Here is a 17,223-nt window from a genome sequence, read left to right on the forward strand (position 1 = left end):
AGAGCAGGTCAGTCAGGTGACCAGGAGGTCACCAGCTCCAGTCCAGCAAAACTTCTGTGATTCTGGAATTCTATCCTAAGGACATCAGAGTCCCCTTCCCTGAGCACTTTTAAATCAAGACTCAAAACCTGCTTCTTCAGAAGGGCTTTTCTGTGTCTGCCTCTTTGCTTTCCTACTGTCTTCCAAACCCTTACTGTAATTGTGTAATCCTGCTGTCTCCTCTCATTGTGTGACTTTGTTTCTTACCGTAATGCACCTTTCAATGGGGCTTTATCAAACACAGCTTATGATGACGGCGGGTGATGTTTGGACTCCAAACCCGAGGCGCTCTTACCCCCTTTTCACCGCAGGTGCCGCACAGACAGCCGAACAAGCCGTTGATCATCTGGATGAGGCACAGCACCATCTCGATCCCGCTGGCCGCCAGGATCAGGGAGAAGAGGATGACGTTGAACTCCACCACGCCTTTTGGTTGCACGCACTCCTTCCAGAGCTCCTTGTTGAAGAGGTAGCTCTCGTTGCTGGAGGAGCAGAGCGGGGACAGGGGAACACAGAGGGGGTCAGCTGACAGGGGCTGCCCTCGCCCCGCGGACTCGCCACGACCCCGCGGACTCCTCCCCCGCACGGAGGCACCGCCGTTGCTTTCGGCGTCATCGTTGCGTTTCGTTCGCGGAAAAGAAAAGAAGAACAAGCGGCCCGGGCCCCCAAGACAGAATGAGGGTTTCCTAAAAGCACCAGCCCGGATTGGATGAGATGGCTAAGGGTCCATTTGTTTGGTGCTGTTGTTCGGGATGGCTTAACGGTGCCTTATGCCATTTTATTAGATAGATCAGAGAGACAGAGTGAGGGGAAAAATTGAGCAGTTTCGGTTCTTACTTGAATTCCCCGCCTGCTGATTTGAAGGGGGTGCCCCAGACCAACAGGCCCTTCTCTGTGTACTCACACAAGGGGCCATTCACCAGGCCCAACGTGGCCGTCACAAAGCTGTAGAGGGAGCCGATGACCCCCAGGGTGGCGAACGCAATGGACAGGAACATCTGGACGCAAGGACAGACAAGCAGGGGGAGACGGGGGTTAGCATCCAACAGTTCTGTGCATTAAAAATATTCATCAATGGTCAGTCATTCCACAGGGGACTGGTATTTTGAAGTAGAAATGAATATGTTTTCTCAATAGAATCTGACCATCGTTCCCCGCTCAGCAGTCTACCACTGAGCCACAGGAGAAAAGCTTGACCCACAATATGCAGATCCCCTGCCCAACAATCCCAGCCACTGTACTGCATCAAAACCTGTTGCACATCTCCACCTTGCCCTGCTCTGTGGTCCTCGTTCTCTAATATTCACTGATGACTAAGGGCTCGTGAAAATGAGACATGAATCCTGACTGAATAAGTTTTAACATTAAGGAAAATCAAGGCTCATTTTTAAAACTCAAATGTTTCTTTTTTCACTGATGACTAAACACTGCAATCTAACGAGTTAACATACACTGGGGTGACGTTATTATTTAGTCAAAGTCTTACTAACCTGCAAATTCAACAGCTTTGTAGCTGTGTCTGGTGGAGCTTTACTGTGCATAATGGCCTGCTAACATTCTGAGACCTGCATCTCTGTCCCTGTGTATTCGTTTGCCCTATTAAGGCATTGACAGTGGTACAACCCCGATGCCCTAACCACCACACCCCCGTCTCAGAACCCCAGGTGGTCTCACCCCACAGCGGTTGCCACAGCAACCCCGTTTCCCAGTGGCATGAATGTGAATGGCGGGAATCAGCACCTGTGTCAAAGAAGAGAGAGGTAGTGGTCAGTCGTGGTCCATAACAAACTACACACACTGGGGGCCCCGCACACAGCAAAGAGACCACTCATTGAAGTGTTGATAAAGACAAAAGTGTTAATAGTGTTACTTAAATCTTCACAACACGCACCATGGATACATACAGAGAGACAGGACGAGATCTGAACAGACCGATATAAAAGGAGAAAGAGGTCTCACTTGGAAAACAGATTATAATCTCAATACTGTGACATTAAACTTCAGTTTGATGATAACGCAGCTTAGGCAAATGTACAACTTCAGTCTGTGTTTCATGACACATTCCGTGTGTCTTCATATCCAGGACTCTGAGCTCTCAGTAATTCCATGCTTTCAACTGAACTTTGCCATCTAGCTACTGAATCCTACGAAACCAATCGGGTACTGCATGTTAGCAGTAACCGCAGGGCATCTTCATGAGAAACTGCCTAAACCCCTTATAGGGAGTGGAATGATGTTTGAATTGGAAATACTCTAAGCATACTCTATTACTGTCATACCATTTTAAACAACTAAGGCTGCAATCGAACCCAGGACTCTGGAGCTGTGAGACAGTTGTCCTGTCCTCCACATCACTCATCATTACCAACATTTAACTAGATCTGTTCACTTTAAACCTTTATCTGAATAGAGAGTTCCAGTGTTACTGCGGGTGGGGTGAATCATTAAACAGAGCCTCCAACTTTTATTTATCTCTCACAAAGGGCCCTATCACACACTGGTACTGCTTATCAGAGCTTCACTGTGGCATATTGCCAGCTCGGAAATTCCCGTACAGACTCCTTCGCCTTCTCCCCAGATTGTGAGCAGTAACTGAGCACTTCCCTGTCTTTGGCGAGCTGGTCGGTATGTCTGTTGTATGTTCTATGAAGCAAAAACAGATGACACTACCCATTTCAACAAAAATCACGTGTGAATACGATCCCCTGTCCTCAGTAATGACAGCAGCGGTTATCTTTACAAAGAAGCGTCTTCTCTTAACGTCTGGTCAAGCAGAACAAGCTGAGACCACCTGGAAGGGGGTTTAAAACGCCTGTGAACGCCTTTGCACGGAGGATTGTAGAAGCCTGCAACTAGCAGCCCAGCCTTGTGGAAAAAGCCAATTCCCTGGCAATGTGATTCACCAGTTACTTAACTGCTAACTGCTAAATGGGCTGGACGCCCATGATCTTCTGTCATAGCCTCTTCTTGATCTATAAGGTACAAAATACTGCATTGAAGAACCTGGCTTCAGGAGAGAGGGATACATGTGGTTTTGTCTGAAGATGCACGGCTCACTCACCATGATGCCCCCGCCAATCAGCCCACCCATGTATTTGACTTCGTTGGTGATCAGACTTTCGTTTTCGTGCTCTTTGCCCTGCACATATTCAATCGACCAGCCAGGGAAGAAGAGGATGATGTTGCAGATGAGGCAGATGGCGGCCAGGGGGTACAGGGTGCCCCCGATGCACTTGGCGCACTTGCCCGTACACATGGCGAGCGAGGAGCGGGGTGTTGGGGTGGAGTGCTGGAGGAGTGTCGGCGTTGCGCAGGTTGGGACCCCAGATAGTTCGGCCCCTCTCTCGGGCCCCGCTGCGGTGGAGAATGTCAGAAAGTGCGGCGCCCCTGCCGTCCCAGATGCAGCTCGCTCTCCTGCTGCCAGTGAGGCAGGGAGTGATGTGCAGCAGGTTAAATATCCAGAGGGGGCGGGGGCGGGGGATAATGACAATCGTTAACTTTACCCAGACTGCCTTCCTCCACTCCTCCGCCTACGTTCCAGGTTTCCAGGGAGCGTCCGGGAGGAATGAACTCTATCCCTGTGTTTAACTGTGGGATTGCCTAGTTATTTTATGGCAGGAAGTGAAGCTTGTTTAGGGCGAGAGACAGGGTGGAGAGATGGCGAATTTCCTAGTTGGAGACATTATGCATCCAGGACACAGAACCGTCTCTCTCCCTGAAACGGGGCTGGCCTGTCAGCACTGTTTGATCGTGAAGGCAAATCCATTTTGCTCTTCTGGGCAGCGGCCTCTTCCCGACTGGACCAGCACCGTCTGTACTGGCCTGGGCACTGTGGAGCTGGCCACACGCGAATAAAGCAGGGGTCCGAATCAGATTCCCAAGGGCCTCTGTTTCTTCCTGCTCCTGAGGACGCGGCAGCTGCCAGAACTGAAAGTGTGGCAAAAGGGGTTCTTACAGAGAAAATGATCGTTTCGTTTTTTCTGCATATTGTGATATTCCGGACAGCTCCGACCTGTGTTGTACTTCTGTAATTTACGTACTAATACTACAAGCTAATAATATAATTTATTTACAAGGTGCCTTCCCAAACCCAAGAAGGCTGTACATGGCGATAACGGAAAAAAAAAGTACAATGAAAGTAAAAAAAATAAACAAGAGCACACAGGTTTATATCGATGGAATGTAGGGCAGCCAGGCCCTGGTAAAAACAAAAAGTACGTTTTGAGTTCGGATTTGAAGACGGTCACTTCATGTTTCTCTCGTAGAGTCTGAGGAAGGGGATCTCATAACAGTGGATCAGCGACAGAAAAGGCACGGTCACACAAGCCTGAAATTTAGTCCCGGTACAGTGGGTAAAGACCAGCCTGAACTGACTGGAGCCTGTGAGAGGGGATGTAAACTCAAAGAGCTGTATGATGGCCAGCAGCCATATCACCCTGTAACTCACAACTGGCAGCCCACTGGAGCTCAGCGGGTGTGAGGCTGGTCAGCACCTGGATGGGAGACCTCCTGGGAAAAACTAAGGTTTCTGCTGGAAGAGGTGTTAGTGGAGCCAGCAGGGAGTGCTCACCCTGCAGTCTATGTGGGTCCTAATGCCCCAGTATAGTGACGGGGACACTATACTGTAATCAGGCGCCGTCCTTTGGATGAGATGTAAAACCGAGGTCCTGATTCTCTGTGGTCATTAAAAATCCCAGGGTGCTTCTCGAAAAGAGTAGGGTGTAACCCTGGTGTCCTGGCCAAATTTCCAATTGGCCCAATCATGGCCTCCTCTTTGAATTGGCTACATTACTCTGCTCTCCTCCCCACTGTTTGATGTGTGGTGAGCGTTCTGGTGCACTATGGCTGCCGTTGCATCATCCAGGTAGATGCTGCATATTGGTAGTGTCAGAGGGGAGTCCCCATTACCTGTAAAGCGCTTTGAGTGGAGTGTTCAGAAAAAGCGCTATTTAAGTGTAAGCTATTATTATTATGATGGGACCAGATTATTTAGAGCCTTAAAAATTAGGGCGGCGCGGTGGCACTATGGCTAAGGATCTGCGCCTGTGGCTGGAAGATTGCTGGTTCTAATCCTATAGATGGTAGAGAAATCCTTTTCTGTTGGCCCCTTAGCAAGGCCCTTAACCCCACCTGCTCCAGGGGTGCTGTATAAATGGGTAACCCTGTGCTCTGACCCCCAGCTTCTCTCCCTGTCTGTGTGTCTCGAGAGAGCAAGCTGAGGTATGTGAAGACAAATTCCTAATACAAGAAATTGTATACGGCTAATAAAGAGATCTTAGTTATTTACTAACTGGACACCTGATAGGTATCCAATGTAGAGACTTAAGTGCAGGAGTGATATTACACTGCCAGGGTCTGGTCTGGTCTGAGTTAGTAACCTAGCAGCAGAGTTCTGGAAATACTGGATAAGTGGCGGCTAAGCGAGCAAATGAATAAGAAAATATGAATTAGTAATAACTGAAGATGTAACCATTTGGAAAAACCCATCTGGGTTATCGTTTACCTTTGGACAACTTCAGCTCTGACACTTAGGGGTCTGGCTTGAACACCTGCTTTATCAGCATGTTTAATAAGGATCCTTGAAAGCTTAATGTTAATGCCATAAATTTGTCAGGAGAGTTTTCATAAGGGTAATCTTAAAAATAGCTTAATTGTTCTGCTCCTTGGTCACATGTTATGTATTCTATCTCTACGCAAAGGACTATCTACATATGTGCGTTTATCAATGCATCACATAATGAGAGTCCCAGAATAGCCACTTTTTATGGTTCATGGGCTCAGAAATCAACTGTTACCATATCAGTGTTCTTGACAACGTCAGAGACCTGTACTATGGACCTGCTCTGACCTTCACAGGACGGAAACAAGCAGTAAATCTCTTGAATAATATTAACAACAAGCCTATAAACAACAGTAATGGTTTCTATACCGGCTAGTATACAGACTCAGAAGTCTCTCTAGGGCTTGTATACAGTTAATGCGTTGTTGCTGTCCCTGCAGGTCTTGCATGCAGTGTCAGAGGTCTCCATGGGATTTATATACAGTACAACTACAACTTGAGGCTGAAATGTTAAACACAAACACAGGTTTGTTTCCAGCCACACTGGCCTCTAATTCTCCCTCCAGCTGAGCTCTGATTGTCAACACTGAAGCAAGTGCTTACTAAAATGGCACAAGGGAGGAATCTATGCCTGACCCTCTGCTTTTAGAAGTGGTGAGACTGCCTGTGGCCCCAGCAGGACAATGGCTTTCAGTAGCTCAGGTGTGCTGTGCTCGCAGGGGAATACTCCAGTGGCCTGACCTTCTAAAGCATTCACTTCTAAACCTTTAAACTAGCTTTTTTTAGCCAGGAATCAAAAAGAAAGGTCATTTCCTCCATTTGTCAACAAACCTCCTGTCCAGTCCCATGGTGAACGGACAGACACTGCCTCTCCTTGCTCTCCTTAAGGCCAGTGACCCCAGGGAGCTGACAATCATACAGCAGCTTAAAAATAAACCAGCAACCCATGGGCCAAGGGCTGTGTCTCCCCCGATCGATTTTGTGACACTGTTATCGCCTTTCCTCCACTGAGACACATTATGACTACTGAGATAATTATTCTAGCAGCGTGACTAATCATCATTCTACTGTGCTTACATCAACGAACAAGGGGCACTGTTCCATTAACAGCTTCCTCAAACCCCCATCCCCATAGTCTCAAACATGCTCATCAATGAAAAGTCAATGAACAAACATGAAAACAAAACACACTACACATTCCAGTTTCAATATCCCAGGAGAAACCTTTAACATCACCCTGTCCTACAGCTAATGACAACACCAGTTTCTGCTGGAGTGTGTACCCAGTGCACCTTCCTCCTACGCTGTGTTTAACCATGGGGTGGTTTTGTCTTTCTGTCCAGCAGTGTCTTTGTGTCTCAGCGTGAACCAGCACTGGATTCTGACCTTGAATACACTGTTGTAGAGCGATTTCACCTCTCTGATAGTTTGCAGCTTGAGAAAGGGAAAATATCAACCACGTATAAGACAGAAATGATAAGATCACTTTATTAGCCATATACAATATCTTAGCATTAGGAATTCGTGTTGAGGTGTTTCATTTCTAATCTTTCGGTTCGTTCCATTTGTGCTCCCCAAGGAGAGAAGAGATGGAAGAAGAAGAAAAAAGGCACAAAAAAGGGAAAATACAGGAGATGCAGATTTAAAATCCAGTCCTCCTCCCCACAATCCTGAATGACGTGAGAGCTGCTCTGTCAGGCTGTACCAGGCACTGTGCGCTAATAAAACACACCCAGTCTGATAACACAGCAGCAGAGAGACCAGAACAGAACTGCTCTCACCTGTCACACAGTATCTAAAGCAGACCTGTGTCCCTCTGTCACACAGTACCTATAGCAGACCTGTGCCCCTCTGTCACACAGTACCTATAGCAGACCTGTGTCCTTCTGTCACACAGTACCTATAGCAGACCTGTGTCCCTCTGTCACACAGTACCTATAGCAGACCTGTGTCCCTCTGTCACACAGTACCTATAGCAGACCTGTGTCTCACTGTCACACAGTACCTATAGCAGACCTGCGTCCTTCTGTCACACAGTACCTATAGCAGACCTGTGCCCCTGTCACACAGTACCTATAGCAGACCTGTGTCCCTCTGTCACACAGTACCTATAGCAGACCTGTGTCTCACTGTCACACAGTACCTATAGCAGCCCCTTGTCCCTGTGTCACACAGTACCTATAGCAGACCTGTGTCCTTCTGTCACACAGTACCTATAGCAGACCTGTGTCCCTCTGTCACACAGTACCTATAGCAGACCTGTGTCTCACTGTCACACAGTACCTATAGCAGACCTGTGTCCCTCTATTACACAGTACCTATAGCAGACCTGTGTCCCTCTGTCACACAGTACCTATAGCAGACCTGTGTCCCTCTGTCACACAGTACCTATAGCAGACCTGTGTCCCTGTGTCACACAGTACCTATAGCAGACCTGTGTCCCTCTGTCACACAGTACCTATAGCAGACCTGTGTCCCTCTGTCACACAGTACCTATAGCAGACCTGTGTCCCTCTGTCACACAGTACCTATAGCAGACCTGTGTCCCTGTGTCACACAGTACCTATAGCAGACCTGTGTCCCTGTGTTACACAGTACCTATAGCAGACCTGTGTCCCACTGTCACACAGTACCTATAGCAGACCTGTGTCCCTCTGTCACACAGTACCTATAGCAGACCTGTGTCCCTCTGTCACACAGTACCTATAGCAGACCTGTGTCCCTCTGTCACACAGTACATATAGCAGACCTGTGTCCCTGTGTCACACAGTACCTATAGCAGACCTGTGTCTCACTGTCACACAGTACCTATAGCAGACCTGTGTCCCTCTGTCACACAGTACCTATAGCAGACCTGTGTCCTTCTGTCACACAGTACCTATAGCAGACCTGTGTCCCTGTGTCACACAGTACCTATAGCAGACCTGTGTCCCTCTGTCACACAGTACCTATAGCAGACCTGTGTCCCTGTGTCACACAGTACCTATAGCAGACCTGTGTCCCTGTGTCACACAGTACCTATAGCAGACCTGTGTCACAAAGTACCTATAGCAGACCTGTGTCCCTGTGTCACACAGTACCTATAGCAGACCTGTGTCTCACTGTCACACAGTACCTATAGCAGACCTGTGTCCCTGTGTCACACAGTACCTATAGCAGACCTGTGTCTCACTGTTACACAGTACCTATAGCAGACCTGTGTACCTGTGTTACACAGTACCCATAGCAGACCTGTGTCCAGCTATTACACAATGCTTATATACACGTGTGCTCACCTGTCGCACAGCACCTATAACCTCACCATTCTGCTGCACAGTGCCTGTAACACACCTCCATAGTTTGAGTCAGCTATGGAGATAGAACATGTGGCTACTCCAGCCTCTCCTAACTGATCCCAAATACAGCTATTCCTCAGCCCACCACCTGCTGTACAGCCCAGCACTGCTGCTGTCACTGTTCCTTTCAAACTCCCGAGAGATTATTTCTTGGAAGAAGAGAATGGCACTCCTCTTTTTAGTTTCAGTACACTTGTCTGCCTGTTGTACAACAGACTGTATAAACAGGCATGGTTTCAATTTTAATTGGAAAAAAATTTCAAAATCAGCACTGCTGCTATTCTTCCACAGATTTATTAGTGACCTGCTTGTGCAGTTTCAGATATTATATCTGTTAAATTAAAAGGTGTGGAAAAGGTCTGTTGTGTAACACTTGTATTGTAAACTGAATGACAGGTAACATTATTCATTGGCATTTCCAGCATGGTCTTACAAATTCAAATTCAGCAATACGTCACCTTTCTGTTCAGCACAAAGTGCGCCATTTCTAGCCCAGAATGACCCGGCCACAACCCGAACAGAACTCCGTCACCTCTCCAGCACCTGGAGGGCTTTTCCACGCTGATACATTCCATCAAGCCTTTCTCCTCAGGCTACATATCAGTGACTCCGGTTTCATGTTCTTTCTGAAAGTCTCTACACTTCAAAGCATCATGGGAATGAGCCACACTGTTTTCTAAGATAGCGGCCCACGCCGAGACAAAACCTTCAAGGGCTAAGGCTTCTACCAGCAGCTGAACCTGAGCTGTTAGTTTGTCTGACAGGAAGAATAACTAGATCAGTGTGCTTGACGTTATATTTACAGTAGTTCAGGTGGGCAGCTCCGTCAGCATGCGTAGGCTGCAAAGGAAAAAGTAATAGGTTTATTCCATGCTGGAAAAAAGAAGAAAGAGAACACGTTTCGGCCTTGGAGACTTCTTCAGGACACCTTCTTCTTGACACCCGAAGAAGGCTCCACGGCCGAAACGTGTTTTCTTTCTTCTTTTTTTCAGCCTGGAATAAACCTATTGCTTGTTATATTTACAGGCCATGTTAATCGTCTGGGATTGAGATACCAATGAGATGACAATCAGCCCGCGGTGTCACGCGGCTCCCGTGTGATTCGGGTGCGAAGTGTCCTCCGAGTCCGGTTCATCCGAACAGCGCTGGGGTTCTCGGTACACCCTGAAGGGGGCGCCGTGGCCCGGGATGATGACATCGGCAACTTCCAGCACCTCCCGCCGGCTGCGCTCCTGCAGTTCCGGGTTCTCGCTCACCTCCCGCCACCCGTCCTCGCCCGCGTGGCGCTCGAACAGGTCCCCCGCCACCAGCACCACACCCAGGGAGGTTCCCCGAACTAGCACACTGACATCGCTGCCCGTGTGGCCGGGTGTGGGCACTATCGCCACCTGGTGGTTAAAGAGGGGAACGGCTCAATTGTCTATTGAGAGAGAAAACAGCAATTCAACAAACTGGGTTCTGTCTGCCCACCTCATCCCAGGCTCATCTGATTTCTTAATCAATTAGGCTGAAGTGACCGATCTGCTGAGCTCTCAATTCCTGGGAAGAGGGATGAGTTAGAAACTAGCCCTAAACTTCAGCAGCTCCAGAATTAAGAATGCTGATTTAGGAGTGCCTGACGCAGTCATTCCCACCTCACTAACTGGTCACCTGCTAAAACAGCTGTTTGCTGGAAAAAAAAGCACTGCAAAGGAAACGTAATTCTGAAAATACAGACTAGGTGATAAATATTTTATACAAGAAAAACAGTTCAATCGGGGGATTCAATCAGTCCAAGCTATAAAGATAATGTTGTGTTTTCTTTCTCCTCTTTTCAGCATAAAATAAACCTATTACTTGTTCCTTTGCAGCCTACGCATGCTGATGCAGCTCCCCACCTGAGCTACTTCAAGCTATAAAGAGCCCAGCTCTATCATAACTGAGCAGAGCCCAAGTACTTATTGAAGACTTTTTCTGAAGCACTGCAGGATGTCAGAACCGATCGGGTGGAGAGTGAAATCGCGCAGCAGGTTAAAAAACAGGCTGGGCTCACATGCTCGTCGATGGCGTGTGGCCGCCTCTGCGCCAGCTCCGTGCAGAGATACCGGTCCCCCTGGCATATGTCAAAGCCCACGACCAGCGTGGCGCCGGGGAAGAGGCTCAGGTTCCCCACGTGGTCCGAGTGCCCGTGGGTACACACCACCCAGCCCACGTCGCCTGGGCCGAGCCCCCGCTCGGCCAGCCGCCCCAGCAGCAGATCCCGGTCCCAGGGGCCCCCGGTGTCCACCAGGACCACTGTGGGCCCGGAGAGGAGGGTGATGGTGCCGTCCGCTCGCGTAGAACCGTCGGGCTGGGGGTGGCAGTAGCCCTCTTTCAGAACCGCCACCGAGTACGGCGTTCCAGGGATCTCGGGCCCACCCAGAGGCTCGGTTCTGATGGAGAGCGGGGTAGTCTGGGCCGGGTCCATCTTCGCTGTTGCCCACCCCTGACCAGCTGTGTTTGAACCCCTTATCTTTCTCTCTGGAATCGCCTGGTCAGCCCCCACCTCCTGCAGAAGGACAGGGTGAAAATAACAAGGACCTGACTCCCCCTGGGAAACACCCGAGACCTCGATCCCTTCAATGTCTTCCAAAGAGGCTGTCAAGAGACTCGTATCCCCCGACAGCCACACAACCATGACACTCGCTGCTCTGGCGCCACCTGCTGGACACAGGCAGTGTGCAGCTAACGACGGACTGCTGCCACCACGGATGTGTTGCACAAAACAAATGTTTTTAAACATCGCCCTCATCTCGTTCACCCCCCCTGAAAAGGACCGCCTCATTCCCGACTTCTCTCAGCCTGGTGTGCTTTCAGGTCGTGTCACAGAGGGGACAACCAGAATTCATATTAGAGCTGAAGGCAAAATAACTACATGAAGAAAATTCCAAATGGTAAAATAGGAATAAAAACTAAGGTTATTTCTAAGTAGATGAGGATAGTTCAGCAGTGCCGTCCGCGTACACGCTCATTTGTTTCTGTATTAAAAAACAGTGAAAACGATGTCATGGTAGTTTATCTGGGATCTAATAGAAACCCTATATTCTCTTCGCAATCCAAAATATTGACACGGGGGCTCGGGTGGATAAAATAAAGTTACCCGGGGTTTAGCGATTGCATGTGTTCGCCGTTACATTGATTTAACCGGAGAGATCTGAAATGGCAGTCATTTGTCATTTTCGCAGAGCTGCTGAGGGGTGCTAGAGTCTTTTATATTTTTTAAGAAATAACGATTAACCACCTCGCCCAAAGGGAACACTCACAGCGACCTAAGACGATACGATGCGACTCGAGTTTCAAACCTGCGCTTCTCCTGGTTTCTACGGCGAAGCAGGAGAGACAATTTCCCTTCCGGCGGAAACGCGATTCTTCAGGTCCCCAGTCGCGCGAGGCATGGTGGGATACGGAGAGATCCGTCCACTCTTTTGCCTCATCTTCACAATGTAACACTTATTCCTCTCAGTTTAAGCACTCCTGTAACAAAAGATCTCAATTTATCACGTCATTCCTATTCTAATAATGAGAGTCCTCCTTCCCCAGCACTTTCATGTAGTTTTCACAGACAATACTGCCTTACTATGCTGGCCAGACCAGGATATTTCACGGCTGAACACGATTGAGGGTGTAGGTGGCTATGACCGAGTGCTCTGAGAAACTGGACACCCAGCCAATCTTTGTGAGGATTCATGAATATAATCCTTAGAAAGATTGGTTGTTCTCATTCATTTCAAGCTCGAGTCGCGTACATTGCCAGTCCACTGGTACTAGCTGTGTTTCCTGCCCACACCAACCTGGGGACTGGGCAGTGTTCACACTGGAGTACCGCTCAGTGAAACAAAATACAGTGAAAGGGAAGACAATAAAGTGCAAAGATGGGAACAACTAGGATTCAAGTCTTTATTTAAGAATGGATGAGAATACAAAAGTCATACAAAAAAGAGCATTTACCTTAAAAACACTGAAAAACAAATACAAGACAAGAGTCAGCTTTTGTTTTATTTAAAGGCTGATTAATAAAAAGGGGGGGTATCTTGAAAACTGTGACCCCAGGCAGCTCTCGGAGTGAACACGACCTGTAATGTTAGGTCCTAACTGTTCAGATCCACGGGCCCACAGAGCACGGTCCCTCATCACAAGAGCTGCTGCAACAGGCAGGAAAAAAGCACCACAGCAGAGACCCACTCACCTGCAGGGGCACAGTCTATACATTTTCAGCCTTCTAAACTCCACACTTCCTAACTGAGGTAATGACAGCCTTACTTGGACCTGTTGAATGTCTTTCTCCAGTCCTTCTGGGTCTGGAGATCTGTTAAAACCTGCAGGACTGAAGGTCTCCAGGGCAGGAGCTGTGTACCCGTGTCTTACAGTGACAGGCCTGTACTGTGATGTAGAATGCAGTGCAGCGCTGCAGTTTTGTTTGAGGTTTTCTGTGACTCTGCTGGATCTTACACAGTTATACTACATAGTTTTACTGGTCTCTGCTGTTCTGCTTCAAATTGAACTGTACAATACTGTATTATAGCACTTTTATACTGTATCACTGCATTCTGTTGTAAATCACTAGGCTGCACTGCAAAAAAAAAAAACTATATTGGATCAGATAGTAGATGTAGCATACTGTATTCTACTGAACTCAGCTGTACTGTAGCACATACATAATATGGTAATATTGTGTACAAAAACGAAAGGTTAGGTATTTAACTCCACTAAACCAGACTGAACTTTTATGATATAAAGCAGAACTATACTGATCAACTCTAAGACTGTACCAAAACGGAATATAAAATTGTAATCAAACACACTGTGCAACAGATCACTGTACTGAGCAATATGGTGCTGTTCTATACAGCCTTACAGGAGCTCATCACAGCCAATACCTCACACAGGTAGCCTGTGCCCCCTGCTGCACTAGAATGGATATTATCATTAGAGTTCAGTCAGCAATGCAACACTTTTTAAAATTTTACGTTTAGCACATGATTACACTTTCTGAAAAAAAAAGAACTGGCACCCGCATTCAATGACCAGGGGTGAGCAGAGTTTTGACTGCACCGGAGTACCTACAGTGGAGCCAAAACCAGGTTTCATACTCACAGCACTGAAAGAGAGAATCCAAAACCCCTCACACTACTGTTTTGGAACTTTTGCTTTTCAAGACATTCAGTCAAAATGAGAAGAAGTGTAACAATAAAAAAACAGGCTAACTAAAAACTGTAACAGGCGGTTGCAGAAAAAGGTAGCGGCAGCTCTCTCCTTCAAGATCTCACAGCGATCACAGGGACTGTGTTTGGCTCTGGCTCACTCAAGTCTAAACTGCAAGTCTAAAATGAGCAGTTTAGTTCATTCAGGACAGGATTAAACCCCACCTAAAAAAAAGGAGAGCAATCAAAAATCACCTCCTCATATTTGTAGCGTTGGGTGACACAGCAGCCAGTGAGTGATTAATGCTGTCGTGTAGCTGTAGTGTTAAATGACACACTTATCCAGTCTCTGATGTGGCAGTGTAGCCAGTCCTTGCGTTTGGCAGCAGAGCTTATATTGGGGATAGAGTCCATCCATCTGGCTATAATAACATTCCTGAGAATATGTAAGGCCCATAGCATCTCAGAGCTCCCCTGCATCCCGTGAGGTGTGTGCTGCCCCTGACTCACTGCCCCCCTCACTCTCCTTCTCTGTATTCTCTTGCCCTCTCCCGCCTGCGCTTGCGGTCTTCTTATCCGGAGTTCCCTTCTTCCCCACGTCGCCTTTCCACATCTCCTTCAGGCAGCCTGCCGGAGAGGGGAGAGGGGTCACATGTCAATGCGTGGCAGTGGCCTGGAGTTCCTCTGGGCAAGAGTCTGCTGTGGCGCGTGCATGCTGCAGTGTCTGTAAGAGACAGTGTGCGCTCTCACCCATGTCAGAGCCCTTGAGGACGCGTTTCTCACACAGGAAGGTCTCCAGTCGCTGGTCCTGATGGTGGAAATACCAGTCCTCCACGACATCTTCATACTGCTCCAGCATCGTCTCGCACTGCAACACAACACCAGTCCACACACAGTGACACAGTCCTGTACAACACCCTCATTCTGCCCCAGCAACACAACACCAGTCCACACGCAGTGACACAGTCCTGTACAACACCCTCATACTGCCCCAGCAACACAACACCAGTCCACACGCAGTGACACAGTCCTGTACAACACCCTCATTCTGCCCCAGCAACACAACACCAGTCCACACGCAGTGACACAGTCCTGTACAACACCCTCATACTGCTCCAGCAACACAACACCAGTCCACACACATTGACACAGTCCTGTACAACACCCTCATACTGCCCCAGCAACACAACACCAGTCCACACACAGTGACACAGTCCTGTACAACACCCTCATACTGCTCCAGCAACACAACACCAGTCCACACGCAGTGACACAGTCCTGTACAACACCCTCATTCTGCCCCAGCAACACAACACCAGTCCACACGCAGTGACACAGTCCTGTACAACACCTTCACACTGCCCCAGCAACACAACACCAGTACACACACAGTGACACGATGCTGTACCATCATCATCATAACCCACTGCAACGTTGACACACAAAGGAACTGCAGCACATTATAATAAAGGAACACCCTTCAACACCATGCAATACATACCACAACCACACAAGATGACTAAAAACAAAGACAACGCAGTGATGCGGCCCACAGCGCCCCCTGTAGGTACCTGCTTCTTCATGTCCGACACCTCCACTGAAGGCTCGTCCCACAGCTCATAGGGGAGGCCCAGCTCCACCTTCACACCCTTATTCACCAGGTTCTTCAGAGTCATCATGGTCTCACTGGTGCCCTGAGACAGGAGCGGAAAGTGAGACCAAGAGAGGGGAGGGCAGGACCTTCAGCGTTTATTAACCAGACACTGACTGACCTTGGCGTAGCGCAGGCTGCCCGGCCTCTCGGCATGGACGTTGTACTCCAGGATGCCCTGGCAGATGTTGTCGATGGCCTCCGCCAGGCGCGTCTCTCTGGGAACACGTACACACACAGCACACGGGCACAGCAAATGTGTCCATCAGGAAAGGGGTTCGGGCTCAATCGCCATCACCTCCGCCCCCCCCCAGCCTTCGCCCTGTCAGCACCGTACTCACGAGGTGTTGTATTTGATCTTGCGTTTGCGTTTCCCTGTGTCCAGCACCTCGCCGAGCTCCAGCACCTCCTTCGACCGGCTTGTCTTATCCAGGGAGGCCTGCAGCTCCACTGTCAGGAACTTACAGACTGTGGGTCATAAACACACAGAGACACAGCAGTGCTGACACACTGGCCAGAACTACAGAGACACAGACACATCAACACTGACACACTGGCCAGAACTACAGAGTCACAGACACATCAACACTGACACACTGGCCAGAACTAGAGTCACAGACACAGCAGTACTGACACACTAGCCAGAACTACAGAGTCACAGACACATCAACACTGACACACTGGCCAGAACTACAGAGTCACAGACACAGCAGTACTGACACACTGGCCAGAACTACAGAGACACAGACACATCAACACTGACACACTGGCCAGAACTACAGAGACACAGACACATCAACACTGACACACTGGCCAGAACTACAGAGTCACAGACGCAGCAGTACTGACACATTGGCCAGAATTACAGAGTCACGGAAATCCCTGTTGAAATGCAGTTTGGGTGATTTAAAAGGCTCTACTACCAACCTTACACTTTTCTGTATAAAGTAAAGCTTGTTACAGTGTGTTACACTTTTCACAGCTGTACTCTTCCCTAGCAGTAAAGTAAATGGACGCACAGTACTGTATTGCGATATTATTTGCCAGTATTTTAATGGAGGGGCTGTCTATCCCCGTCTTTCAACTGAATTAAAGACAGAGAGACAGCAAAGCTAATCTCTGTGCCTTACTCACCTTCGCATTTATTAGGCAAGCGCTCATCCTCCTCCCCAGCGGAAAAGCTAGGAAAAAACAGCACAGCGAGCAATATAATTTTCATTATTTAAACAGCTTCTTCTAAAAAAATAAAACTACGGTTCTACTGTGAGGGATACAGCCACATCGACATATCAATATATCTAACCGCACAGTGAGGGCACAGAGCATGCGCACTTTAGCATGTGTGGGTACGGGATTGGCAATGAGTCTGCGCATTGACACTTTGTTTGCAGAGTACAGGTCCTGGAAGCTTAAAGAGCTTAAAGAGGTATACGATTAGAAATTAAAGGACAAACCAAAACAAAGATTTTGTAGTCATAG

The 17,223-nt window shown here is 48.3% G+C and overlaps 3 protein-coding genes and 1 long non-coding RNA gene across 6 annotated transcripts in view; all 4 read right to left on the reverse strand.

Moving 5' to 3' along the window:
* tm4sf21b (transmembrane 4 L six family member 21b) overlaps window positions 1-3,478 on the reverse strand; it is a 3,951-nt gene extending 473 nt beyond the window's left edge. Inside the window, exons 1-4 of the mRNA XM_006627492.3 lie at window positions 3,101-3,478; window positions 1,714-1,779; window positions 877-1,037; window positions 335-521 (exon numbers count right to left, since the gene is read on the reverse strand). Coding sequence (XP_006627555.2) covers window positions 335-521; window positions 877-1,037; window positions 1,714-1,779; window positions 3,101-3,295 — 609 coding nt within the window. The 5' untranslated portion in view covers window positions 3,296-3,478. The remainder of the gene's footprint in view (window positions 1-334; window positions 522-876; window positions 1,038-1,713; window positions 1,780-3,100) is intronic.
* Window positions 3,479-7,062: 3,584 nt separating this feature from the next.
* Window positions 7,063-7,747, reverse strand: LOC138237819 (uncharacterized). Its single transcript, XR_011189139.1, has 2 exons — window positions 7,708-7,747; window positions 7,063-7,604 (listed from the first exon to the last, which is right to left on the reverse strand). It is a non-coding gene; the product is annotated as an uncharacterized lncRNA (long non-coding RNA).
* A 1,459-nt stretch (window positions 7,748-9,206) lies between these two features.
* On the reverse strand, window positions 9,207-12,310 carry mblac1 (metallo-beta-lactamase domain containing 1). Of its 3 annotated transcripts, none has more exons than XM_015340623.2 (3): window positions 12,255-12,310; window positions 10,967-11,461; window positions 9,207-10,322 (listed from the first exon to the last, which is right to left on the reverse strand). In XM_015340623.2, the coding sequence occupies exons 2-3, from the start codon at window positions 11,378-11,380 to the stop codon at window positions 10,017-10,019; spliced, it is 720 nt and encodes a 239-aa protein (XP_015196109.2). In that variant the 5' UTR covers window positions 11,381-11,461; window positions 12,255-12,310; the 3' UTR covers window positions 9,207-10,016. The 3 variants fall into 3 exon arrangements, with proteins under 3 accessions (XP_015196109.2, XP_006627554.2, XP_015196108.2); XM_006627491.3 differs by having other exon boundaries at window positions 12,216-12,300; XM_015340622.2 differs by having other exon boundaries at window positions 12,194-12,273.
* A 525-nt stretch (window positions 12,311-12,835) lies between these two features.
* On the reverse strand, window positions 12,836-17,065 carry cnpy4 (canopy FGF signaling regulator 4). Its single transcript, XM_069186556.1, has 6 exons — window positions 16,879-17,065; window positions 16,086-16,212; window positions 15,866-15,962; window positions 15,665-15,787; window positions 14,844-14,961; window positions 12,836-14,720 (listed from the first exon to the last, which is right to left on the reverse strand). The coding sequence occupies exons 1-6, from the start codon at window positions 16,961-16,963 to the stop codon at window positions 14,557-14,559; spliced, it is 714 nt and encodes a 237-aa protein (XP_069042657.1). The 5' UTR covers window positions 16,964-17,065; the 3' UTR covers window positions 12,836-14,556.
* Window positions 17,066-17,223: the final 158 nt, after the last annotated feature.

This window comes from Lepisosteus oculatus, chromosome 3, assembly GCF_040954835.1.
Source record: "Lepisosteus oculatus isolate fLepOcu1 chromosome 3, fLepOcu1.hap2, whole genome shotgun sequence".
Lineage (NCBI taxonomy): Eukaryota > Metazoa > Chordata > Actinopteri > Semionotiformes > Lepisosteidae > Lepisosteus > Lepisosteus oculatus.

Bases quoted from the DNA above. Each gene is read 5' to 3' on its own strand.
- mblac1 (XM_015340623.2), bottom strand. From the start codon at position 11,380: ATGGACCCGGCCCAGACTACCCCGCTCTCCATCAGAACCGAGCCTCTG. The intron at 10,323-10,966 runs GTGAGCCCAGCC...TTTAACCACCAG, and splicing joins CACACGCCATCGACGAGCAT to GTGGCGATAGTGCCCACACC.
- cnpy4 (XM_069186556.1), bottom strand. From the start codon at position 16,963: ATGAAAATTATATTGCTCGCTGTGCTGTTTTTTCCTAGCTTTTCCGCT. The intron at 15,788-15,865 runs GTCAGTCAGTGT...CTCCTGTCTCAG, and splicing joins GCAGCCTGCGCTACGCCAAG to GGCACCAGTGAGACCATGAT. The intron at 14,721-14,843 runs GTGAGAGCGCAC...CCTCTCCGGCAG, and splicing joins CCTCAAGGGCTCTGACATGG to GCTGCCTGAAGGAGATGTGG.